The sequence below is a fragment of the Oncorhynchus mykiss genome, chromosome 18 (genome assembly GCF_013265735.2).
Source record: "Oncorhynchus mykiss isolate Arlee chromosome 18, USDA_OmykA_1.1, whole genome shotgun sequence".
Classification (NCBI taxonomy): Eukaryota; Metazoa; Chordata; class Actinopteri; order Salmoniformes; family Salmonidae; genus Oncorhynchus; species Oncorhynchus mykiss.
This window is the reverse complement of record NC_048582.1, coordinates 6,716,114-6,738,041: the sequence shown is the minus strand read 5'-3', so window position 1 is coordinate 6,738,041 and position 21,928 is coordinate 6,716,114. Positions and strand designations below refer to the sequence as shown.

At 42.9% G+C, this 21,928-nt stretch overlaps 1 protein-coding gene across 7 annotated transcripts in view; it reads left to right on the top strand.

Moving 5' to 3' along the window:
- Positions 1-20,826, top strand: part of LOC110496972 (integral membrane protein GPR155) — a 30,981-nt gene extending 10,155 nt beyond the window's left edge. For 2 of the 7 annotated variants that reach the window (XM_036951509.1, XM_036951506.1), the window contains exons 6-16: positions 1,419-1,502; positions 9,684-9,804; positions 11,567-11,651; positions 11,821-11,911; positions 12,839-13,268; positions 13,457-13,534; positions 13,704-13,822; positions 15,500-15,595; positions 15,674-15,738; positions 18,204-18,341; positions 19,967-20,826. In XM_036951509.1, the coding sequence (XP_036807404.1) occupies positions 1,419-1,502; positions 9,684-9,804; positions 11,567-11,651; positions 11,821-11,911; positions 12,839-13,268; positions 13,457-13,534; positions 13,704-13,822; positions 15,500-15,595; positions 15,674-15,738; positions 18,204-18,341; positions 19,967-20,285 (1,626 nt within the window). In that variant the 3' untranslated portion in view covers positions 20,286-20,826. Of the gene's footprint in view, positions 1-1,418; positions 1,503-9,683; positions 9,805-11,566; positions 11,652-11,820; positions 11,912-12,838; positions 13,269-13,456; positions 13,535-13,703; positions 13,823-15,499; positions 15,596-15,673; positions 15,755-18,203; positions 18,342-19,907 lie in introns of those variants that run through there. The other 5 variants (XM_036951510.1, XM_036951507.1, XM_036951511.1 and 2 more) reach the window with 5 other exon arrangements.
- Positions 20,827-21,928: the final 1,102 nt, after the last annotated feature.

The window sequence follows — 21,928 nt, the reverse complement described above, 5'->3', positions numbered from 1 at the left end:
GTATCCATGGTGTTGATCAGGGCTTGCTGTATCCATGGTGTTTATCAGGGCTTACTGTATCCATGGTGTTTATCAGGGCTTACTGTATCCATGGTGTTGATCAGTGCTTACTGTATCCATGGTGTTGGTCAGGGCTTGCTGTATCCATGGTGTTGATCAGGGCTTGCTGTATCCATGGTGTTGATCAGGGCTTGCTGTATCCATGGTGTTTATCAGGGCTTGCTGTATCCATGGTGTTGATCAGGGCTTGCTGTATCCATGGTGTTTATCAGGGCTTACCGACTCCATGGTGTTGGTCAGGGCTTGCTGACTCCATGGTGTTGGTCAGGGCTTACTGTATCCATGGTGTTGGTCAGGGCTTACTGTATCCATGGTGTTTATCAGGGCTTACTGTATCCATGGTGTTTATCAGGGCTTACTGTATCCATGGTGTTTATCAGGGCTTACTGTATCCATGGTGTTGATCAGGGCTTACTGTATCCATGGTGTTGATCAGGGCTTACTGTATCCATGGTGTTGATCAGGGCTTGCTGTATCCATGGTGTTCATCAGGGCTTGCTGTATCCATGGTGTTCATCAGGGCTTACTGTATCCATGGTGTTGGTCAGGGCTTGCTGTATCCATGGTGTTGGTCAGGGCTTGCTGTATCCATGGTGTTGGTCAGGGCTTGCTGTATCCATGGTGTTGGTCAGGGCTTGCTGTATCCATGGTGTTTATCAGGGCTTACTGTATCCATGGTGTTTATCAGGGCTTACTGTATCCATGGTGTTGGTCAGGGCTTGCTGTATCCATGGTGTTCATCAGGGCTTACTGTATCCATGGTGTTCATCAGGGCTTACTGTCTCCATGGTGTTTATCAGGGCTTACTGTCTCCATGGTGTTGGTCAGGGCTTGCTGACTCCATGGTGTTGATCAGGGCTTGCTATATCCATGGTGTTGATCAGGGCTTGCTATATCCATGGTGTTCATCAGGGCTTGCTATATCCATGGTGTTCATCAGGGCTTGCTGTATCCATGGTGTTTATCAGGGCTTACTGTATCCATGGTGTTGATCAGGGCTTACTGTATCCATGGTGTTGGTCAGGGCTTGCTGTATCCATGGTGTTCATCAGGGCTTACTGTATCCATGGTGTTCATCAGGGCTTACTGTCTTCATGGTGTTTATCAGGGCTTACTGTATCCATGGTGTTGGTCAGGGCTTGCTGTATCCATGGTGTTGATCAGGGCTTGCTATATCCATGGTGTTCATCAGGGCTTACTATATCCATGGTGTAGAATGCAGCTTTAATGATAGAGGATTCATACCAATGGCTTTTTAAAATTCTAATCTACTCTGCAAAGACTTTTGACAACTTGAGTGGGTTTGAGCTGTATTTAAACACTGGATACACTGAAACACATCGTGTTTGTGTTTGTAGGTGTGGACCATCGCTGTCATTCTCCTCAGTAAGAAGTTCAAGAGGCTCCCACACATGTTTTCTATGAACCTCTTCCTGGCACAGGTTATTACATATATATCCTTCATATACAGTACATTCTGAAAGGGTTATTACATATATCCTTCATATACAGTACATTCTGAAAGGGTTATTACATATATATCCTTCATATACCGTACATTCTGAAAGGGTTATTACATATATCCTTCATATACAGGACATTCTGAAAGGGTTATTATATATATCCTTCATATACAGTACATTCTGAAAGGGTTATTACATATATCCTTCATATACAGTACATTCTGAAAGGGTTATTACATGTCCTTCATATACAGTACATTCTGAAAGGGTTATTATATATATCCTTCATATACAGGACATTCTGAAAGGGTTATTACATGTCCTTCATATACAGTACATTCTGAAAGGGTTATTATATATATCCTTCATATACAGTACATTCTGAAAGGGTTATTATATATATCCTTCATATACAGTACATTCTGAAAGGGTTATTACATATATCCTTCATATACAGGACATTCTGAAAGGGTTATTACATATATCCTTCATATACAATACATTCTGAAAGGGTTATTATATATATCCTTCATATACAGGACATTCTGAAAGGGTTATTATATATATCCTTCATATACAGTACATTCTGAAAGGGTTATTACATATATCCTTCATATACAGTACATTCTGAAAGGGTTATTATATATATCCTTCATATACAATACATTCTGAAAGGGTTATTACATATATCCTTCATATACAGTACATTCTGAAAGGGTTATTACATATATCCTTCATATACAGTACATTCTGAAAGGGTTATTACATGTCCTTCATATACAATACATTCTGAAAGGGTTATTATATATATCCTTCATATACAGTACATTCTGAAAGGGTTATTATATATATATCCTTCATATACAGTACATTCTGAAAGGGTTATTATATATATATATCCTTCATATACAGGACATTCTGAAAGGGTTATTATATATATATCCTTCATATACAGTACATTCTGAAAGGGTTATTATATATATATCCTTCATATACAATACATTCTGAAAGGGTTATTACATATATCCTTCCTATACAGGACATTCTGAAAGGGTTATTATATATATCCTTCATATACAATACATCCTGAAAGGGTTATTATATATATCCTTCATATACAGGACATTCTGAAAGGGTTATTACATGTCCTTCATATACAATACATTCTGAAAGGGTTATTATATATATCCTTCATATACAGGACATTCTGAAAGGGTTATTATATATATCCTTCATATACAATACATCCTGAAAGGGTTATTATATATATCCTTCATATACAGGACATTCTGAAAGGGTTATTACATGTCCTTCATATACAATACATTCTGAAAGGGTTATTATATATATCCTTCATATACAATACATTCTGAAAGGGTTATTACATGTCCTTCATATACAATACATTCTGAAAGGGTTATTATATATATCCTTCATATACAATACATTCTGAAAGGGTTATTACATGTCCTTCATATACAGTACATTCTGAAAGGGTTATTATATATATCCTTCATATACAGTACATTCTGAAAGGGTTATTACATGTCCTTCATATACAATACATTCTGAAAGGGTTATTACATATATCCTTCCTATACAGGACATTCTGAAAGGGTTATTATATATACCCTTCATATACAGTACATTCTGAAAGGGTTATTATATATATCCTTCATATACAGTACATTCTGAAAGGGTTATTATATATATCCTTCATATACAGTACATTCTGAAAGGGTTATTACATATATCCTTCATATACAGTACATTCTGAAAGGGTTATTACATATATCCTTCATATACAGGACATTCTGAAAGGGTTATTACATATATCCTTCATATACAGTACATTCTGAAAGGGTTATTATATATGTCCTTCGTATACAATACATTCTGAAAGGGTTATATATATCCTTCATATACAGTACATTCTGAAAGGGTTATTACATATATCCTTCATATACAATACATCCTGAAAGGGTTATTATATATATCCTTCATATACAGTACATTCTGAAAGGGTTATTACATGTCCTTCATATACAATACATTCTGAAAGGGTTATTATATATATCCTTCATATACAATACATTCTGAAAGGGTTATTACATGTCCTTCATATACAATACATTCTGAAAGGGTTATTACATATATCCTTCATATACAGTACATTCTGAAAGGGTTATTATATATATATCCTTCATATACAGTACATTCTGAAAGGGTTATTATATATATATCCTTCATATACAGTACATTCTGAAAGGGTTATTATATATATCCTTCATATACAGTACATTCTGAAAGGGTTATTATATATATCCTTCATATACAGTACATTCTGAAAGGGTTATTACATATATATCCTTCATATACAGGACATTCTGAAAGGGTTATTACATATGTCCTTCATATACAATACATTCTGAAAGGGTTATTATATATATCCTTCATATACAGTACATTCTGAAAGGGTTATTATATATATCCTTCATATACAATACATTCTGAAAGGGTTATTATATATATCCTTCATATACAATACATTCTGAAAGGGTTATTATATATATCCTTCATATACAGTACATTCTGAAAGGGTTATTATATATATCCTTCATATACAGTACATTCTGAAAGGGTTATTACATATGTCCTTCATATACAATACATTCTGAAAGGGTTATTATATATATCCTTCATATACAGTACATTCTGAAAGGGTTATTATATATATCCTTCATATACAGTACATTCTGAAAGGGTTATTATATATATCCTTCATATACAATACATTCTGAAAGGGTTATTATATATATCCTTCATATACAATACATTCTGAAAGGGTTATTACATGTCCTTCATATACAATACATTCTGAAAGGGTTATTACATGTCCTTCATATACAGTACATTCTGAAAGGGTTATTATATATATCCTTCATATACAGTACATTCTGAAAGGGTTATTACATGTCCTTCATATACAGTACATTCTGAAAGGGTTATTATATATATATCCTTCATATACAGTACATTCTGAAAGGGTTATTATATATATCCTTCATATACAGGACATTCTGAAAGGGTTATTACATGTCCTTCATATACAATACATTCTGAAAGGGTTATTACATGTCCTTCATATACAGTACATTCTGAAAGGGTTATTATATATATATCCTTCATATACAGTACATTCTGAAAGGGTTATTATATATATCCTTCATATACAGTACATTCTGAAAGGGTTATTATATATATCCTTCATATACAGTACATTCTGAAAGGGTTATTACATATATATCCTTCATATACAGTACATTCTGAAAGGGTTATTATATATATCCTTCATATACAGTACATTCTGAAAGGGTTATTACATATGTCCTTCATATACAATACATTCTGAAAGGGTTATTATATATATCCTTCATATACAGTACATTCTGAAAGGGTTATTACATGTCCTTCATATACAATACATTCTGAAAGGGTTATTATATATATCCTTCATATACAGTACATTCTGAAAGGGTTATTATATATATATCCTTCATATACAGTACATTCTGAAAGGGTTATTACATATATATCCTTCATATACAGTACATTCTGAAAGGGTTATTATATATATCCTTCATATACAGGACATTCTGAAAGGGTTATTACATATGTCCTTCATATACAATACATTCTGAAAGGGTTATTACATATATCCTTCATATACAATACATTCTGAAAGGGTTATTACATGTCCTTCATATACAATACATTCTGAAAGGGTTATTATATATATCCTTCCTATACAGGACATTCTGAAAGGGTTATTATATATACCCTTCATATACAGTACATTCTGAAAGGGTTATTACATGTCCTTCATATACAATACATTCTGAAAGGGTTATTACATATATCCTTCATATACAGTACATTCTGAAAGGGTTATTATATATATCCTTCATATACAGGACATTCTGAAAGGGTTATTATATATATCCTTCATATACAATACATTTTGAAAGGGTTATTACATATATCCTTCATATACAGTACATTCTGAAAGGGTTATTACATATATCCTTCATATACAGGACATTCTGAAAGGGTTATTACATGTCCTTCATATACAGTACATTCTGAAAGGGTTATTACATATATCCTTCCTATACAGGACATTCTGAAAGGGTTATTATATATATCCTTCATATACAGTACATTCTGAAAGGGTTATTATATATATCCTTCATATACAGTACATTCTGAAAGGGTTATTACATATATCCTTCATATACAGGACATTCTGAAAGGGTTATTATATATATCCTTCATATACAGGACATTCTGAAAGGGTTATTATATATATCCTTCATATACAGTACATTCTGAAAGGGTTATTATATATATCCTTCATATACAGGACATTCTGAAAGGGTTATTATATATATCCTTCATATACAGGACATTCTGAAAGGGTTATTATATATGTCCTTCATATACAGTACATTCTGAAAGGGTTATTACATATATCCTTCATATACAGTACATTCTGAAAGGGTTATTATATATATCCTTCATATACAGTACATTCTGAAAGGGTTATTACATATATCCTTCATATACAGTACATTCTGAAAGGGTTATTACATATATCCTTCATATACAGTACATTCTGAAAGGGTTATTACATGTCCTTCATATACAGTACATTCTGAAAGGGTTATTACATATGTCCTTCATATACAGTACATTCTGAAAGTATTCAGACCCCTTGACTTGTTTCACATTTTGTTATGTTACAACCTTATACTAAAATGGATGAAAAATGTTTTTGCCTCATCAATCTACACACAATACCCCATAATGACATCACAATACCCCATAATGACATCACAATACCCCATAATGACATCACAATACCCCATAATGACAAAGCAAAAACTGTTTAAAAAAGAAGACGTTTTTAGAAAAAAAACTCAAACGCAAATATCACATTTCCATAAGTATTCAGACTCTTTATTCAGTTCTTTGTTGAAGCACCTTTGGCAGCGATTACAGCCTTGAGTCTTCTGGGGATGACGCTACAAACATGGCACACCTGTATTTGGGGAGTTTCTCCCATTCTTCCCTGCAGATCCTCTCAAGCTCTGTCAGGTTGGATGGGGAGCATCGTACCACAGCTATTTTCAGGATTCCCCAGAGATGTTAGATCGGGTTCAAGTCCGGGCTCTGGCTGGGCCATTCAATGACATTCAGAGGCTTGCCCCGAAGCCACTCCTGCATTGTCTTGTCTGTGTGCTTAGGGTTGTTGTCCTGTTGGAAGGTGAACCTTCGCCCCCAGTCTGAGGTCCTGAGCGCTCTGGAGCAGGTTTCCATCATGGATCTCTCTGTGCTTTGCGCCGTTCATCTTTCCTTCGATCCTGACTAGTCTCTCAGCTGCTGCCACTGAAAAACATCCCCACAGCCTGATACTACCACCACCATGCTTCACCGTAGGGATGGGGCCAGGTTTCCTCCAGACATGATGCTACCACCACCATGCTTCACCGTAGGGATGGGGCCAGGTTTCCTCCAGACATGATGCTACCACCACCACACTTCACCGTAGGGATGGTGCCAGGTTTCCTCCAGACATGATGCTGCCACCACCACTCTTCACTGTAGGGATGGTGCCAGGTTTCCTCCAGATGTGATGCTACCACCACCACGCTTTACCGTAGGGATGGTGCCAGGTTTCCTCCAGATGTGATGCTACCACCACCATGCTTCACCGTAGGGATGGTGCCAGGTTTCCTCCAGACATGATGCTACCACCACCACGCTTCACCGTAGGGATGGTGCCAGGTTTCCTCGAGACATGATGCTACCACCACCACGCTTCACCGTAGGGATGATGCCAGGTTTCCTCCAGATGATGATGCTTGACATTCAGGCCAAAGTGTTCAATCTGGTTTCATCAGACCAGAGAATCTTGTTTCTCATGGTCTGAGAATCTTTATGTGCCTTTTGGCAAACTCCAAGCGAGCTGTCATGTGCCTTTTACTGAGAAGTGCCTTCCGTCTGGCCACTCTACCATAAAGTCCTGATTGGTGGAGTGTTGCAGAGATGGTTGTCCTTCTGGAAGGGTCTCCCACCTCCACAGAGGAACTCTGGAGCGCTGTCATAGTGACCTTCGGGTTCTTGGTCACCTCCCTGACCAAGGCCCTTCTCCCCCGATTGCTCAGTTTGACTGAGCAGCCAGCTCTAGGAAGAGTCTTGGTGGTTCCAAACTTCTTCCATTTAAGAATGATGGAGGCCACTGTGTTCTTGGGGCCCTTCAATGCTGCAGACATTTTTTGGTACCCTTCCCCAGATCTGTGCTTCGGCACAATCCTATCTGAGCTCCATTGATAATTCCTTCGACCTCAAGGCTTGGTTTTAGCTCCAACATGCACTGTCAACAGTGGGACCTTTATATAGACAGGTGTGTGTGTGCCTTTCCAAATCATGTCCAATCAATTGAATTTACCACAGGTGGACTCCAATCAAGTTGTAGAAACATCTCTAGGATGATCAATGTTAACAAGATGCACCTGAGCTCAATTTCCAGTCTCATAGCAAAAGGTCTGAATACCTATGTAAATAAGATATTTCAGTTTATTTGTAATAAAATGTGCAAACATTTCTAAAAACCTGTTGTGTGTCGATATTAGGAAAAAATTGTATTGAATGCATTTTAGAATAAGTCTAACTTAACAAAATGTGGAAAAGGTTAAGGGGTCTGAATACTTTATGAAGGCACTGTACATAATGTTTTCTATATTCTGTACAGTTGAAGTCGGAAGTTTACATACACTTAGGTTGGAGTCATTAAAAGTCGTTTTTCAACCACAAATTTCTTGTTAACAAACTATAGTTTTGGCAAGTCGGTTAGGACATCTACTTTGTGCATGACACAAGTAATTTTTCCAACAATTGTTTACAGACAGATTATTTAACTTATATATCACTGTATCACAATTCCAGTGGGTCAGAAGTTTACATACAGTAAGTTGACTGTGCCTTTAAAGAGCTTGGAAAATTCCAGAAAATTGTCATGGCTTTAGAAGCTTCTGATAGGCTAATTTACATTATTTGAGTCAATTGGAGGTTTACCTGTAGATGTATTTCAAGGCCTACCTTCCAACTCAGTGTCTCTTTGCCTGACATCATGGGAAAATCCCCCAAAAATCAGCCAAGACCTCAGAAAAACAATTGTAGACCTCCACAAGTCTGGTTCATCCTTGGGAGCAATTTCCAAACACCTGAAAGTACCACGTTCAGGAAACAAGTACAAAGGTATCTATATCCACAGTGAAACGAGTCCTATATCGACATAACCTGAAAGGCTGCTCAGCAAGGAAGAAGCCACTGCTCCAAAACGGCCATAAAAAGCCAGACTACAGTTTGCAACTGCACACGGGGGCAAAGATCGTACTTTTTGGAGAAATGTCCTCTGGTCTGATGAAACAAAAATAGAACTGTTTGGCCATTGTTATGTTTGAAGGAAAAAGGGGAGGCTTGCAAGCTGAAGAACACCATCCCAACCATGAAGCACGGTGGTGGCAGCATCATGTTGTGGGGCGCTTTGCTGCAGGAGGGACTGGTGCACTTCACAAAATAGATGGCATCATGAGGAAAGCAAATTATGTGGATATATTGAAGCAACATCTCAAGACATCAGTCAGGAAGTTAAAGCTTGGTCACAAATTGGTCTTTCAAATGGACAATGACCCCCAAGCATACTTCCAAAGTTGTGGCAAAATGGCTTAAGGACAACAAAGTCAAGGGATTGGAGTGGCCATCACAAAGCCCTGACCTCAATCCTACCCAAAACATTTGACCCAAGTGAAACAACTTAAAGGTAATGTTACCAAATACTAATTGAGTGTATGTAAACTTCTGACCCACTGGGGATGTGATGAAATAAATTAAAACTGAAATAAATCATTCTCTCTACTATTATTCTGACATTTCACATTCTTAAAATAGTGGTGATCCTAACTGACCTTAGACAGGGAATTTTTATTAGGATTAAATGTCAGGAATTGTGAAACAGAGTTTTTAAATGTATGTAAACTTCCGACTTCAACTGTACACAAGTGATATATAGTAATGTGTCTCTCCTTGTCCCTGTAGTTCCTAGTGTGTGTCGGGATGATCCTGTGGAACTTCGTAGTGAAGCAGGAGGACATCTTGGGACAGGTGTTGACATTCACACTGCTCTATGGGTCACTCTACAGCACATATGTCTGGACTGGTATGTACCGTGTGTCTGGACTGGTATGTACCATGTGTCTGGACTGGTATGTATGTGTGTGTCTGGACTGGTATGTACCGTGTGTCGGGACTGGCATGTACCGCGTGTCGGGACTGGCATGTACCGCTTGTGTGTGTGTGTGGACTGGTATGTACCGTGTGTCTGGACTGGTATGTACCGCGTGTGTGTGTGTGTCTGGACTGGTATGTACCGCGTGTCTGGACTGGTATGTACCGCGTGTGTGTGTGTGTGTGTGTGTCTGGACTGGTATGTACCGTGTGTCTGGACTGGTATGTACCGCGTGTGTGTGTGTGTGTGTGTCTGGACTGGTATGTACCGCGTGTCTGGACTGGTATGTACCGCGTGTCTGGAATTGTATGTACCGCGTGTCTGGACTGGTATGTACCGCGTGTCTGGACTGGTATGTACCGCGTGTCTGGACTGGTATGTACCGCGTGTCTGGACTTGTATGTACCGCGTGTCTGGACTGGTATGTACCGCGTGTCTGGACTGGTATGTACCGCGTGTCTGGACTGGTATGTACCGCGTGTCTGGACTGGTATGTACTGCGTGTCTGGACTGGTATGTACCGCGTGTCTGGACTGGTATGTACCGCGTGTCTGGACTGGTGTGTACCGCGTGTCTGGACTGGTGTGTTTACCCCGTGTGTGTGTGTGTCTGGACTGGTATGTACCGCGTGTCTGGACTTGTATGTACCGCGTGTCTGGACTGGTATGTACCGCGTGTCTGGACTGGTATGTACCGCGTGTCTGGACTGGTATGTACCGCGTGTCTGGACTGGTATGTACTGCGTGTCTGGACTGGTATGTACCGCGTGTCTGGACTGGTATGTACCGCGTGTCTGGACTGGTGTGTACCGCGTGTCTGGACTGGTGTGTTTACCCCGTGTGTGTGTGTGTCTGGACTGGTATGTACCGCGTGTCTGGACTGGTATGTACCGCGTGTCTGGACTGGTATGTACCGCGTGTCTGGACTGGTATGTACCGCGTGTCTGGACTGGTATGTACCGCGTGTCTGGACTGGTATGTACCGCGTGTCTGGACTGGTATGTACCGCGTGTCTGGACTGGTATGTACCGCATGTCTGGACTGGTATGTACCGCGTGTCTGGACTGGTATGTACCGCGTGTCTGGACCGGTATGTACCGCGTGTGTGTGTGTCTGGACCGGTTTGTACCGCGTGTGTGTGTGTCTGGACCGGTATGTACCGCGTGTGTGTGTGTGTGTGTCTGGACCGGTTTGTACCGCGTGTGTGTGTGTGTGTCTGGACCGGTATGTACCGCGTGTGTGTGTCTGGACTTGTGTGTACCGTGAGTGTCTGGACTGGTATGTACCGCGTGTCTGGACTGGTATGTACCGCGTGTGTGCGTGTCTGGACTGGTATGTACCGCGTGTCTGGACTGGTATGTACCGTGTGTGTGCGTGTCTGGACTGGTATGTACCGTGTGTGTGTCTGGACTGGTATGTACCGTGTGTGTGTCTGGACTGGTATGTACCGTGTGTGTGTCTGGACTTGTGTGTACCGCGTGAGTGTCTGGACTGGTATGTACCGCGTGCGTGTCTGGACTGGTATGTACCGCGTGTGTGTCTGGACTGGTATGTACCGCGTGCGTGTCTGGACTGGTATGTACCGTGTGTGTGCGTGTCTGGACTGGTATGTACCGCGTGAGTGTCTGGACTGGATATGTTGTACTGTATCTGTGGAATAACCCTGAGTTGGTTCTGTCTGGGTCTTACTATAGGTCTCATTCCTCTCTCTTTGGTTCTGACCAAGAAGGACAATTTGCTGAGGATTCCACCTTGGGTCTTCATGGTCTTTGGCTGGGGGTACGTCGTGTGTGTGTGTGTGTGTGTGTGTGTGTGTGTGTGTGTGTGTGTGTGTGTGTGTGTGTGTGTGTGTGTGTGTGTGTGTGTGTGTGTGTGTGTGTGAAACAGTGTATTTATTGTATGTTTGTGTTCCTCAAACTTAACCTTACAGTGTTGTTCTCTTCCACAGCATACCGTTCCTCATCCTTGGAGGTCTGCTCCTGGCAGGAGAGAGGATGCCTGATACTATAGACTCTGCCTTCTTCTATGGCAGGGCTCAGGTGAGAGGATGCCTGATACTATAGACTCTGCCTTATTCTATGGCAGGGCTCAGGTGAGAGGATGCCTGATACTATAGACTCTGCCTTCTTCTATGGCAGGGCTCAGGTGAGAGAATGCCTGATACTATAGACTCTGCCTTCTTCTATGGCAGGGCTCAGGTGAGAGGATGCCTGATACTATAGACTCTGCCTTCTTCTATGGCAGGGCTCAGGTGAGAGGATGCCTGATACTATAGACTCTGCCTTCCTCTATGGCAGGGCTCAGGTGAGAGGATGCCTGATACTGTAGACTTTGTCTTCCTCTATGGCAGGGATCAGGTGAGAGGATGCCTGATACTATAGACTCTGTCTTCCTCTATGGCAGGGATCAGGTGAGAGGATGCCTGATACTATAGACTCTGCCTTCCTCTATGGCAGGGCTCAGGTGAGAGGCTGCCTGATACTATAGACTCTGCCTTCCTCTATGGCAGGACTCAGGAAAGGGGCCACCTGTGATTTTAGTTTACTGGAATACAGATCCACTGTATAGTTCTCCCTGAGTTGACTACACTTTACAGATCACATAGATCTGGAGCCAGTCCTAAAGGTTTTGCACATCACATCACATAGATCTGGAGCCAGTCCTAAAGGTTTTACACATTACATAGATCTGGAGCCAGTCCTAAAGGTTTTACACATCACATAGATCTGGAGCCAGTCCTAAAGGTTTTACATATCACATAGATCTGGAGCCAGTCCTAAAGGTTTTACACATCACATAGATCTGGAGCCAGTCCTAAAGGTTTTACACATCACATAGATCTGGAGCCAGTCCTAAAGGTTTTACACATCACATAGATCTGGAGCCAGTCCTAAAGGTTTTACACATCACATAGATCTGGAGCCAGTCCTAAAGGTTTACCTCTCTCTCTCTTTCCCCTCTCTCAGATCATCAGTACTGCAGTAGTAGTTTCCTGCAGCATCTTGGTAGGTGGTTTCTCTCTGATGGGTCTCAGCCAGGGCACCAAGGAGAACCAGAACTACCAAGTCCTGGAGAGAGCCTCCAACACAGGTACTATAGAGGACATGAGGCCCCCTGGACACCAGGAGGACCAGAACTGCCAAGCCCTGGAGAGAGCCTCCAACACAGGTACTATAGAGGACATGAGGCCCCCTGGACGCCAGGAGGACCAGAACTGCCAAGCCCTGGAGAGAGCCTCCAACACAGGTACTATAGAGGACATGAGGCCCCCTGGACGCCAGGAGGACCAGAACTGCCAAGCCCTGGAGAGAGCCTCCAACACCGGTACTATAGAGGACCTGAGGCCCCCTGGACACCAGGAGGAGCCCTCAGCACCAGAGACCAGCAACAACAGTGGTAGCTCACTAGACACATTATTGTTTTTTCTAGTTCTGTAAACTTGGGTGCATTGGTTTACTGGGGATTTTGTGTTGAACTTCGTATGTAAAACCTTAAATTGCCAACCTAAACATATTGTTAAAAACCATGAGTAGCTTGATATAACTCAGAACTGTGTCTGTGTGTTGTTGTTGTGTTCCACCCAGACTGTTGTAGCTGTACACAGCCCGTGCCCGACATGATCAACGGCGCCACCAGGAACGACACTCCCACATCTCTAACAGGTACAGGAACACAACGTTGTGTTCTAGGTTTATGGGCTGATACCTCGGGCCGTGCTGACCTGTTGTGTCCACTGTGGCTTGTGTTGACTGTGATGCTGTTGCAAAACGTTTTGCTACGGTGTGCAATAATGAATACAACCCTGTTGACTTGTTGTACTGTACCCTCCAGGCCAGTGTGGGGCGCTGTGTGAAACCCAGCAGCAGCAGTGTAGTCCACCAGTCCAGGATGACAGACAGCTGGTCAGACACGTCCTGTTGTGTCTACTCCTCATAGTTTCCCTGCTGGCTGTGAGTGTTATCTACAGTTCTGTTCAACTCTATTCTGTTCTGCTCTGTTCAACTCTATTCTGTTCTATTCTGTTCTACTCTATTCTGTTATATTATACTCTACTCTGTTCTATTCTGTTCTACTCTATTCTGTTCTGCTCTGTTCTATTCCGTTCTACTCTATTCTGTTCTACTCTACTCTATTCTGTTCTACTCTACTCTATTCTGTTCTACTCTGCTCTGTTCTATTCTGTTCTACTCTATGTTCTATTCTGTTCTACTCTATGTTCTATTCTGTTCTACTCTATTCTATTCTGTTCTACTCTATTCTGTTATATTATACTCTACTCTGTTCTATTCTGTTCTACTCTATTCTGTTCTGCTCTGTTCTATTCCGTTCTACTCTATTCTGTTCTACTCTACTCTATTCTGTTCTACTCTACTCTATTCTGTTCTATTCTGTTCTACTCTATTCTGTTCTGCTCTGTTCTATTCCGTTCTACTCTATTCTGTTCTACTCTACTCTATTCTGTTCTACTCTACTCTATTCTGTTCTATTCTGTTCTACTCTATTCTATTCTGTTCTACTCTACTCTATTCTGTTCTACTCTACTCTATTCTGTTCTATTCTGTTCTACTCTGTTCTATTCTGTTCTACTCTATTCTATTCTGTTCTACTCTATTCTGTTCTACTCTACTCTATTCTGTTCTACTCTACTCTATTCTGTTCTATTCTGTTCTACTCTGTTCTATTCTGTTCTACTCTATTCTATTCTGTTCTACTCTATTCTGTTCTGCTCTGTTCTATTCCGTTCTACTCTATTCTGTTCTACTCTACTCTATTCTGTTCTACTCTACTCTATTCTGTTCTATTCTGTTCTACTCTATTCTATTCTGTTCTACTCTACTCTATTCTGTTCTACTCTACTCTATTCTGTTCTATTCTGTTCTACTCTGTTCTATTCTGTTCTATTCTGTTCTATTCTGTTCTACTCTATTCTATTCTGTTCTACTCTATTCTGTTCTACTCTACTCTATTCTGTTCTACTCTACTCTATTCTGTTCTATTCTGTTCTACTCTGTTCTATTCTGTTCTACTCTACTCTATTCTGTTCTACTCTACTCTATTCTGTTCTACTCTACTCTATTCTGTTCTATTCTGTTCTACTCTGTTCTATTCTGTTCTACTCTATTCTATTCTGTTCTACTCTATTCTGTTCTACTCTACTCTATTCTGTTCTACTCTACTCTATTCTGTTCTATTCTGTTCTACTCTGTTCTATTCTGTTCTACTCTACTCTATTCTGTTCTACTCTACTCTATTCTGTTCTACTCTACTCTATTCTGTTCTATTCTGTTCTACTCTGTTCTATTCTGTTCTACTCTATTCTATTCTGTTCTACTCTATTCTGTTCTACTCTACTCTATTCTGTTCTACTCTACTCTATTCTGTTCTATTCTGTTCTACTCTATTCTGTTCTGCTCTGTTCAATTCAATTATGTTCTGTTCAATTCTGTTCTGTTCAATTCTGTTCTACTGTTCTATTATTTTATTGCTTGGCCATGTCCCCTTTCTCTACCTACCCTTGTCCCTGAAGTGTGCACTAGTTCACTCCAATCTCGAACCTCTTCCCTGAATCGGCAACTTGTTAACTCTGAAGTGTGCGCTTTTCATTCCCCCTCTCGCATGTCTTTCAGAACCTGTCCAGTTGTCTATGGTGGTTGTTCAACCAGGACCCTGGTAGACTGTACCTGGAGCTGCAGTTCTTCTGTGCTGTGGCCAACTATGGACAGGTACGCTCTCCTGTCTATTAGATCATGAGTATAGAAAGGGATTTTACTGTTGCTTACTTTACCTCTCATGTTTCTCAGGGCTTCATTTCGTTTGGTATCTTTGGCCTGGACAGGCATCTCATCATTCTGCCATTCAAGAAGAGGTGAGCTAGGAACTAGGTACTTACTTCAGAGAGCATCGTTGTATTGTCCCGACATCAGCACCTCCTCCTGTATGTTGTATTGTCCCGACATCAGCACCTCCTCCTGTATGTTGTATTGTCCCGACATCAGTACCTCCTCCTGTATGTTGTATTGTCCCGACATCAGCACCTCCTCCTGTATGTTGTATTGTCCCGACATCAGCACCTCCTCCTGTATGTTGTATTGTCCCGACATCAGCACCTCCTCCTGTATGTTGTATTGTCCCGACATCAGCACCTCCTCCTGTATGTTGTATTGTCCCGACATCAGCACCTCCTCCTGTATGTTGTATTGTCCCGACATCAGCACCTCCTCCTGTATGTTGTATTGTCCCGACATCAGCACCTCCTCCTGTATGTTGTATTGTCCCGACATCAGCACCTCCTCCGGTATGTTGTATTGTCCCAACATCAGCACCTCCTCCTGTATGTTGTATTGTCCCAACATCAGCACCTCCTCCTGTATGTTGTATTGTCCCGACATCAGTACCTCCTCCTGTATGTTGTATTGCCCCGACATCAGCACCTCCTCCTGTATGTTGTATTGTCCCGACATCAGCACCTCCTCCTGTATGTTGTATTGTCCCGACATCAGCACCTCCTCCTGTATGTTGTATTGTCCCGACATCAGCACCTCCTCCTGTATGTTGTATTGCCCCGACATCAGCACCTCCTCCTGTATGTTGTATTGTCCCGACATCAGCACCTCCTCCTGTATGTTGTATTGTCCCGACATCAGCACCTCCTCCTGTATGTTGTATTGTCCCGACATCAGCACCTCCTCCTGTATGTTGTATTGTCCCGACATCAGCACCTCCTCCTGTATGTTGTATTGTCCCGACATCAGCACCTCCTCCTGTATGTTGTATTGTCCCGACATCAGCACCTCCTCCTGTATGTTGTATTGTCCCGACATCAGCACCTCCTCCTGTATGTTGTATTGTCCCGACATCAGCACCTCCTCCTGTATGTTGTATTGTCCCGACATCAGCACCTCCTCCTGTATGTTGTATTGTCCCGACATCAGCACCTCCTCCTGTATGTTGTATTGTCCCGACATCAGCACCTCCTCCTGTATGTTGTATTGTCCCGACATCAGCACCTCCTCCTGTATGTTGTATTGTCCCGACATCAGCACCTCCTCCTGTATGTTGTATTGTCCCGACATCAGCACCTCCTCCTGTATGTTGTATTGTCCCGACATCAGCACCTCCTCCTGTATGTTGTATTGTCCCGACATCAGCACCTCCTCCTGTATGTTGTATTGTCCCGACATCAGCACCTCCTCCTGTATGTTGTATTGTCCCGACATCAGCACCTCCTCCTGTATGTTGTATTGTCCCGACATCAGCACCTCCTCCTGTATGTTGTATTGTCCCGACATCAGCACATCCTCCTGTATGTTGTATTGTCCCGACATCAGCACCTCCTCCTGTATGTTGTATTGTCCCGACATCAGCACCTCCTCCTGTATGTTGTATTGTCCCGACATCAGCACCTCCTCCTGTATGTTGTATTGTCCCGACATCAGCACCTCCTCCTGTATGTTGTATTGTCCCGACATCAGCACCTCCTCCTGTATGTTGTATTGTCCCGACATCAGCACCTCCTCCTGTATGTTGTATTGTCCCGACATCAGCACCTCCTCCTGTATGTTGTATTGTCCCGACATCAGCACCTCCTCCTGTATGTTGTATTGTCCCGACATCAGCACCTCCTCCTGTATGTTGTATTGCCCCGACATCAGCACCTCCTCCTGTATGTTGTATTGCCCCGACATCAGCACCTCCTCCTGTATGTTGTATTGCCCCGACATCAGCACCTCCTCCTGTATGTTGTATTGCCCCGACATCAGCACCTCCTCCTGTATGTTGTATTGCCCCGACATCAGCACCTCCTCCTGTATGTTGTATTGCCCCGACATCAGCACCTCCTCTTGTATGTTGTATTGCCCCGACATCAGCACCTCCTCCTGTATGTTGTATTGCCCCGACATCAGCACCTCCTCCTGTATGTTGTATTGCCCCGACATCAGCACCTCCTCCTGTATGTTGTATTGTCCCGACATCAGCACCTCCTCCTGTATGTTGTATTGCCCCGACATCAACACCTCCTCCTGTATGTTGTATTGCCCCAACACCAGCACCTCCTCCTGTATGTTGTATTGCCCCAACATCAGCACCTCCTCCTGTATGTTGTATTGTCCCAACATCAGCACCTCCTCCTGTATGTTGTATTGTCCCAACATCAGCACCTCCTCCTGTATGTTGTATTGCCCCAACATCAGCACCTCCTCCTGTATGTTGTATTGTCCCAACATCAGCACCTCCTGTATGTTGTATTGCCTGAGCCAGGTAGTGTGGCTATAGAAGATGTGGTTGTTCTGCCCTCTAAGGGGCCTGTGTTGTGTATGTCCTGTCCCCCAGGTTAGTGAGCCTATGGCAGGGCAGGGAGAGTGAGGAGGAGCCCCCCTCTGTGGTTCCAGAGGAGATCAGGCTGACCTGCACTCAGTTTGTCCTCTATCATAAAGACCAGTGTGTTCAGGACATAGTGCCCATCAGAAGGTAGGCCACAACATAAACATTAATTATCATTTATTTATCATTTATTTATAGCATGATTTCACTCCCAGGACACGTCTGATTGGTGCAGAATCAAAGCTCTTGAATCTATATTAAAACCGTTGACTTGGGTCTCTCGAGTGTCACAGCTGTGTAAGACACTCTATCACAGTGCTAGCTGCGTCACTACAGATCCTGGTTCGATCCCAGGCTGTGTAGCAGCCGGCCGCGACCGGGAGACCCATGTGGCGGCGCACAATTGGCCCAGCGTCGTCCGGGTTAGGGGAGGGTTTGGTCGGCCCGGGATGTCCTTGTCCCATCGTGCTCTAGTGACTCCTGTGGCGGGCCGGGCGTAGTGCACGCTGACACGGTCGCCAGTTGTACGGTGTTTCCTCCGACACATTGGTGCGGCTGGCTTCCGGGTTAAGCGAGCAGTGTGTCAAGAAGCAGTGCGGCTTGGCAGGGTTGTCTTTCACCTCTCCAGAGTCCGTACGAGAGTTGCAGCGATGGGACAAGACTGTAACTACCAATTTGGATATCACAAAATATGGGAAGAAAAAGGGAGTAAAATGATAAAAAATAAATAAAATACAATAGAAACAGAAAGGGTTGACTGTTAAATGCTACTGCGTGTGCATATCTAGTAATCCATAAACTAGCATGTTACCTACGAGTTGAACTCGTTCCCTACTAACATCCTCTCTATGCATGGCCTAGGATTTTACCCCAGATAATATCTTGCATGTTTCTACCACTAATCCTGTTTTTTAAAATGCATTATTGCATTGTACACTCTGTGAACGGACTGAACCTACCACAGTCTTCTTCGTTGGTAATGCATTATTGTACACTCTGTGAACGGACTGAACCTACCACAGTCTTCTTTGTTGGTAATGCATTATTGTACACTCTGTGAACGGACTGAACCTACCACAGTCTTCTTCGTTGGTAATGCATTATTGTACACTCTGTGAACGGACTGAACCTACCACAGTCTTCTTCGTTGGTAATGCATTATTGTACACTCTGTGAACGGACTGAACCTACCACAGTCTTCTTCGTTGGTAATGCATTATTGTACACTCTGTGAACGGACTGAACCTACCACAGTCTTCTTCGTTGGTAATGCATTATTGTACACTCTGTGAACGGACTGAACCTACCACAGTCTTCTTCGTTGGTAATGCATTATTGTACACTCTGTGAACGGACTGAACCTACCACAGTCTTCTTCGTTGGTAATGCATTATTGTACACTCTGTGAACGGACTGAACCTACCACAGTCTTCTTCGTTGGTAATGCATTATTGTACACTCTGTGAACGGACTGAACCAACCACAGTTTTCTTTGTTGGTAATGCATTATTGTACACTCTGTGAACGGACTAAACCTACCACAGTCGTCTTCGCTGGTAATGCATTCTGGTTTTGGAGTGGTACACAATCCTGGTAGCTACTTTTCACCTTCTTGACTTCCTGTTTCTCTTACGGAACTCTCATCCTCACTAGCACTCCTTTTCTCTCTCTCCGTTCTCCTTTCTCCTCTTCCTTCATATCTCCACCCCCTAGTGCTTCTGGGGAAAGCCTGAACAACGGGACAGTAGCTGAATCCTTCCTTTGATATGCAGGTGTGAGGGAGACACGGTTCAGGAGAGGGAGCGCTCCAGGGAGAGACCTGGTCAGGGGACTTATCCTCCATCCCAGGCCCAGACTCAGGCCACTTTCCTGGGCAGTGATCTGGTGGACTGGCTGGTGAGGGTGGGTCTGGCCCGGGACAGGGGGGAAGCCCAGCTCTATGGGGCTCAGCTCCAGCAAGGAGGGATACTGCAACACCTCACACACCAGTTTGGCTTCAGGGACGACACCCTCCTACACTACCGCTTCACTGAGAGGAGCTGGACGCCACCGATGGAGAGGAACAGCATATTGCCTCCTGTGGCCATGTAATGTTCCCAGAGAGAGAGGGAGGGAGGAGGAGGGGGGGGGATTACTATTCAGCATTATGCCTCCTGTGGCCATGTAATGTTCCCAGAGAGGGAGGGAGGAGGAGGGGGGGGGGGGGGATTACTATTCCGCAGTGTTGTTGTCAAGTCACTAAACCTTGACTCCTAACTCCTAAACCTTGACTCCTAAGTCCTAAACCTTGACTCCTAACTCCTAAACCTTGACTCCTGAGTCCTAAACCTTGACTCCTAAGTCCTAAACCTTGACTCCTAAGTCATGGATTAGAATATTACAACACTGCTATTCAGTGAGATGAAACGTTCAGATGGAAATATAATGAGATAGACCTGACACCATTTAGCATTCCCATTTCCACATATCAGACAATCATATCTGTTCTGTGTCATACATTTCTATCTGAACATTTCTGTAACGTTTGCACCCTCCTGAATGAACCCAATAAGAAAGAAAGATGGTGGGCTGAGAGTAGTGCACTATGAAGGGAACAGGGCTCTGGTCAATGAAGGGAATAGGGCTCTGGTCAATGAAGGGAATAGGGCTCTGGTCAAGAGTAGTGCACTATGAAGGGAACAGGGCTCTGGTCAAGAGTAGTGCACTATGAAGGGAATAGGGCTCTGGTCAAGAGTAGTGCACTATGAAGGGAACAGGGCTCTGGTCAAGAGTAGTGCACTATGAAGGGAACAGGGCTCTGGTCAATGAAGGGAACAGGGCTCTGGTCAAGAGTAGTGCACTGTGAAGGGAACAGGGCTCTGGTCAAGAGTAGTGCACTATGAAGGGAACAGGGCTCTGGTCAATGAAGGGAACAGGGCTCTGGTCAAGAGTAGTGCACTATGAAGGGAACAGGGCTCTGGTCAAGAGTAGTGCACTATGAAGGGAACAGGGCTCTGGTCAAGAGTAGTGCACTGTGAAGGGAACAGGGCTCTGGTCAAGAGTAGTGCACTATGAAGGGAACAGGGCTCTGGTCAAGAGTAGTGCACTATGAAGGGAACAGGGCTCTGGTCAAGAGTAGTGCACTATGAAGGGAACAGGGCTCTGGTCAATGAAGGGAATAGGGCTCTGGTCAAGAGTAGTGCACTGTGAAGGGAACAGGGCTCTGGTCAAGAGTAGTGCACTGTGAAGGGAACAGGGCTCTGGCCAAGAGTAGTGCACTATGAAGGGAACAGGGCTCTGGTCAAGAGTAGTGCACTATGAAGGGAATAGGGCTCTGGTCAAGAGTAGTGCACTATGAAGGGAACAGGGCTCTGGTCAAGAGTAGTGCACTATGAAGGGAACAGGGCTCTGGTCAATGAAGGGAATAGGGCTCTGGTCAATGAAGGGAATAGGGTGCCATTTAAGTGGCCGGTATGTGCATCCTGAGTCAGCTACTATCCCAGCTGAACCAATCAAATCCACAACCTCAACCAGCTCCGGTATCACAGAGAGACTTCTTTGCGTGACATAGAGAAGTCTGCAGTGACTGAGATGTTGCACTGAGATTATTCAGCTATTTCAAATGCAACTGAACTGACGTGTTGTTTTGTAAGACTACTGTAATACTGTACTACTGTAATACTGTACTACTGTAATACTGTACTACTGTAATACTGTAATACTGTACTACTGTACTACTGTACTACTGTACTACT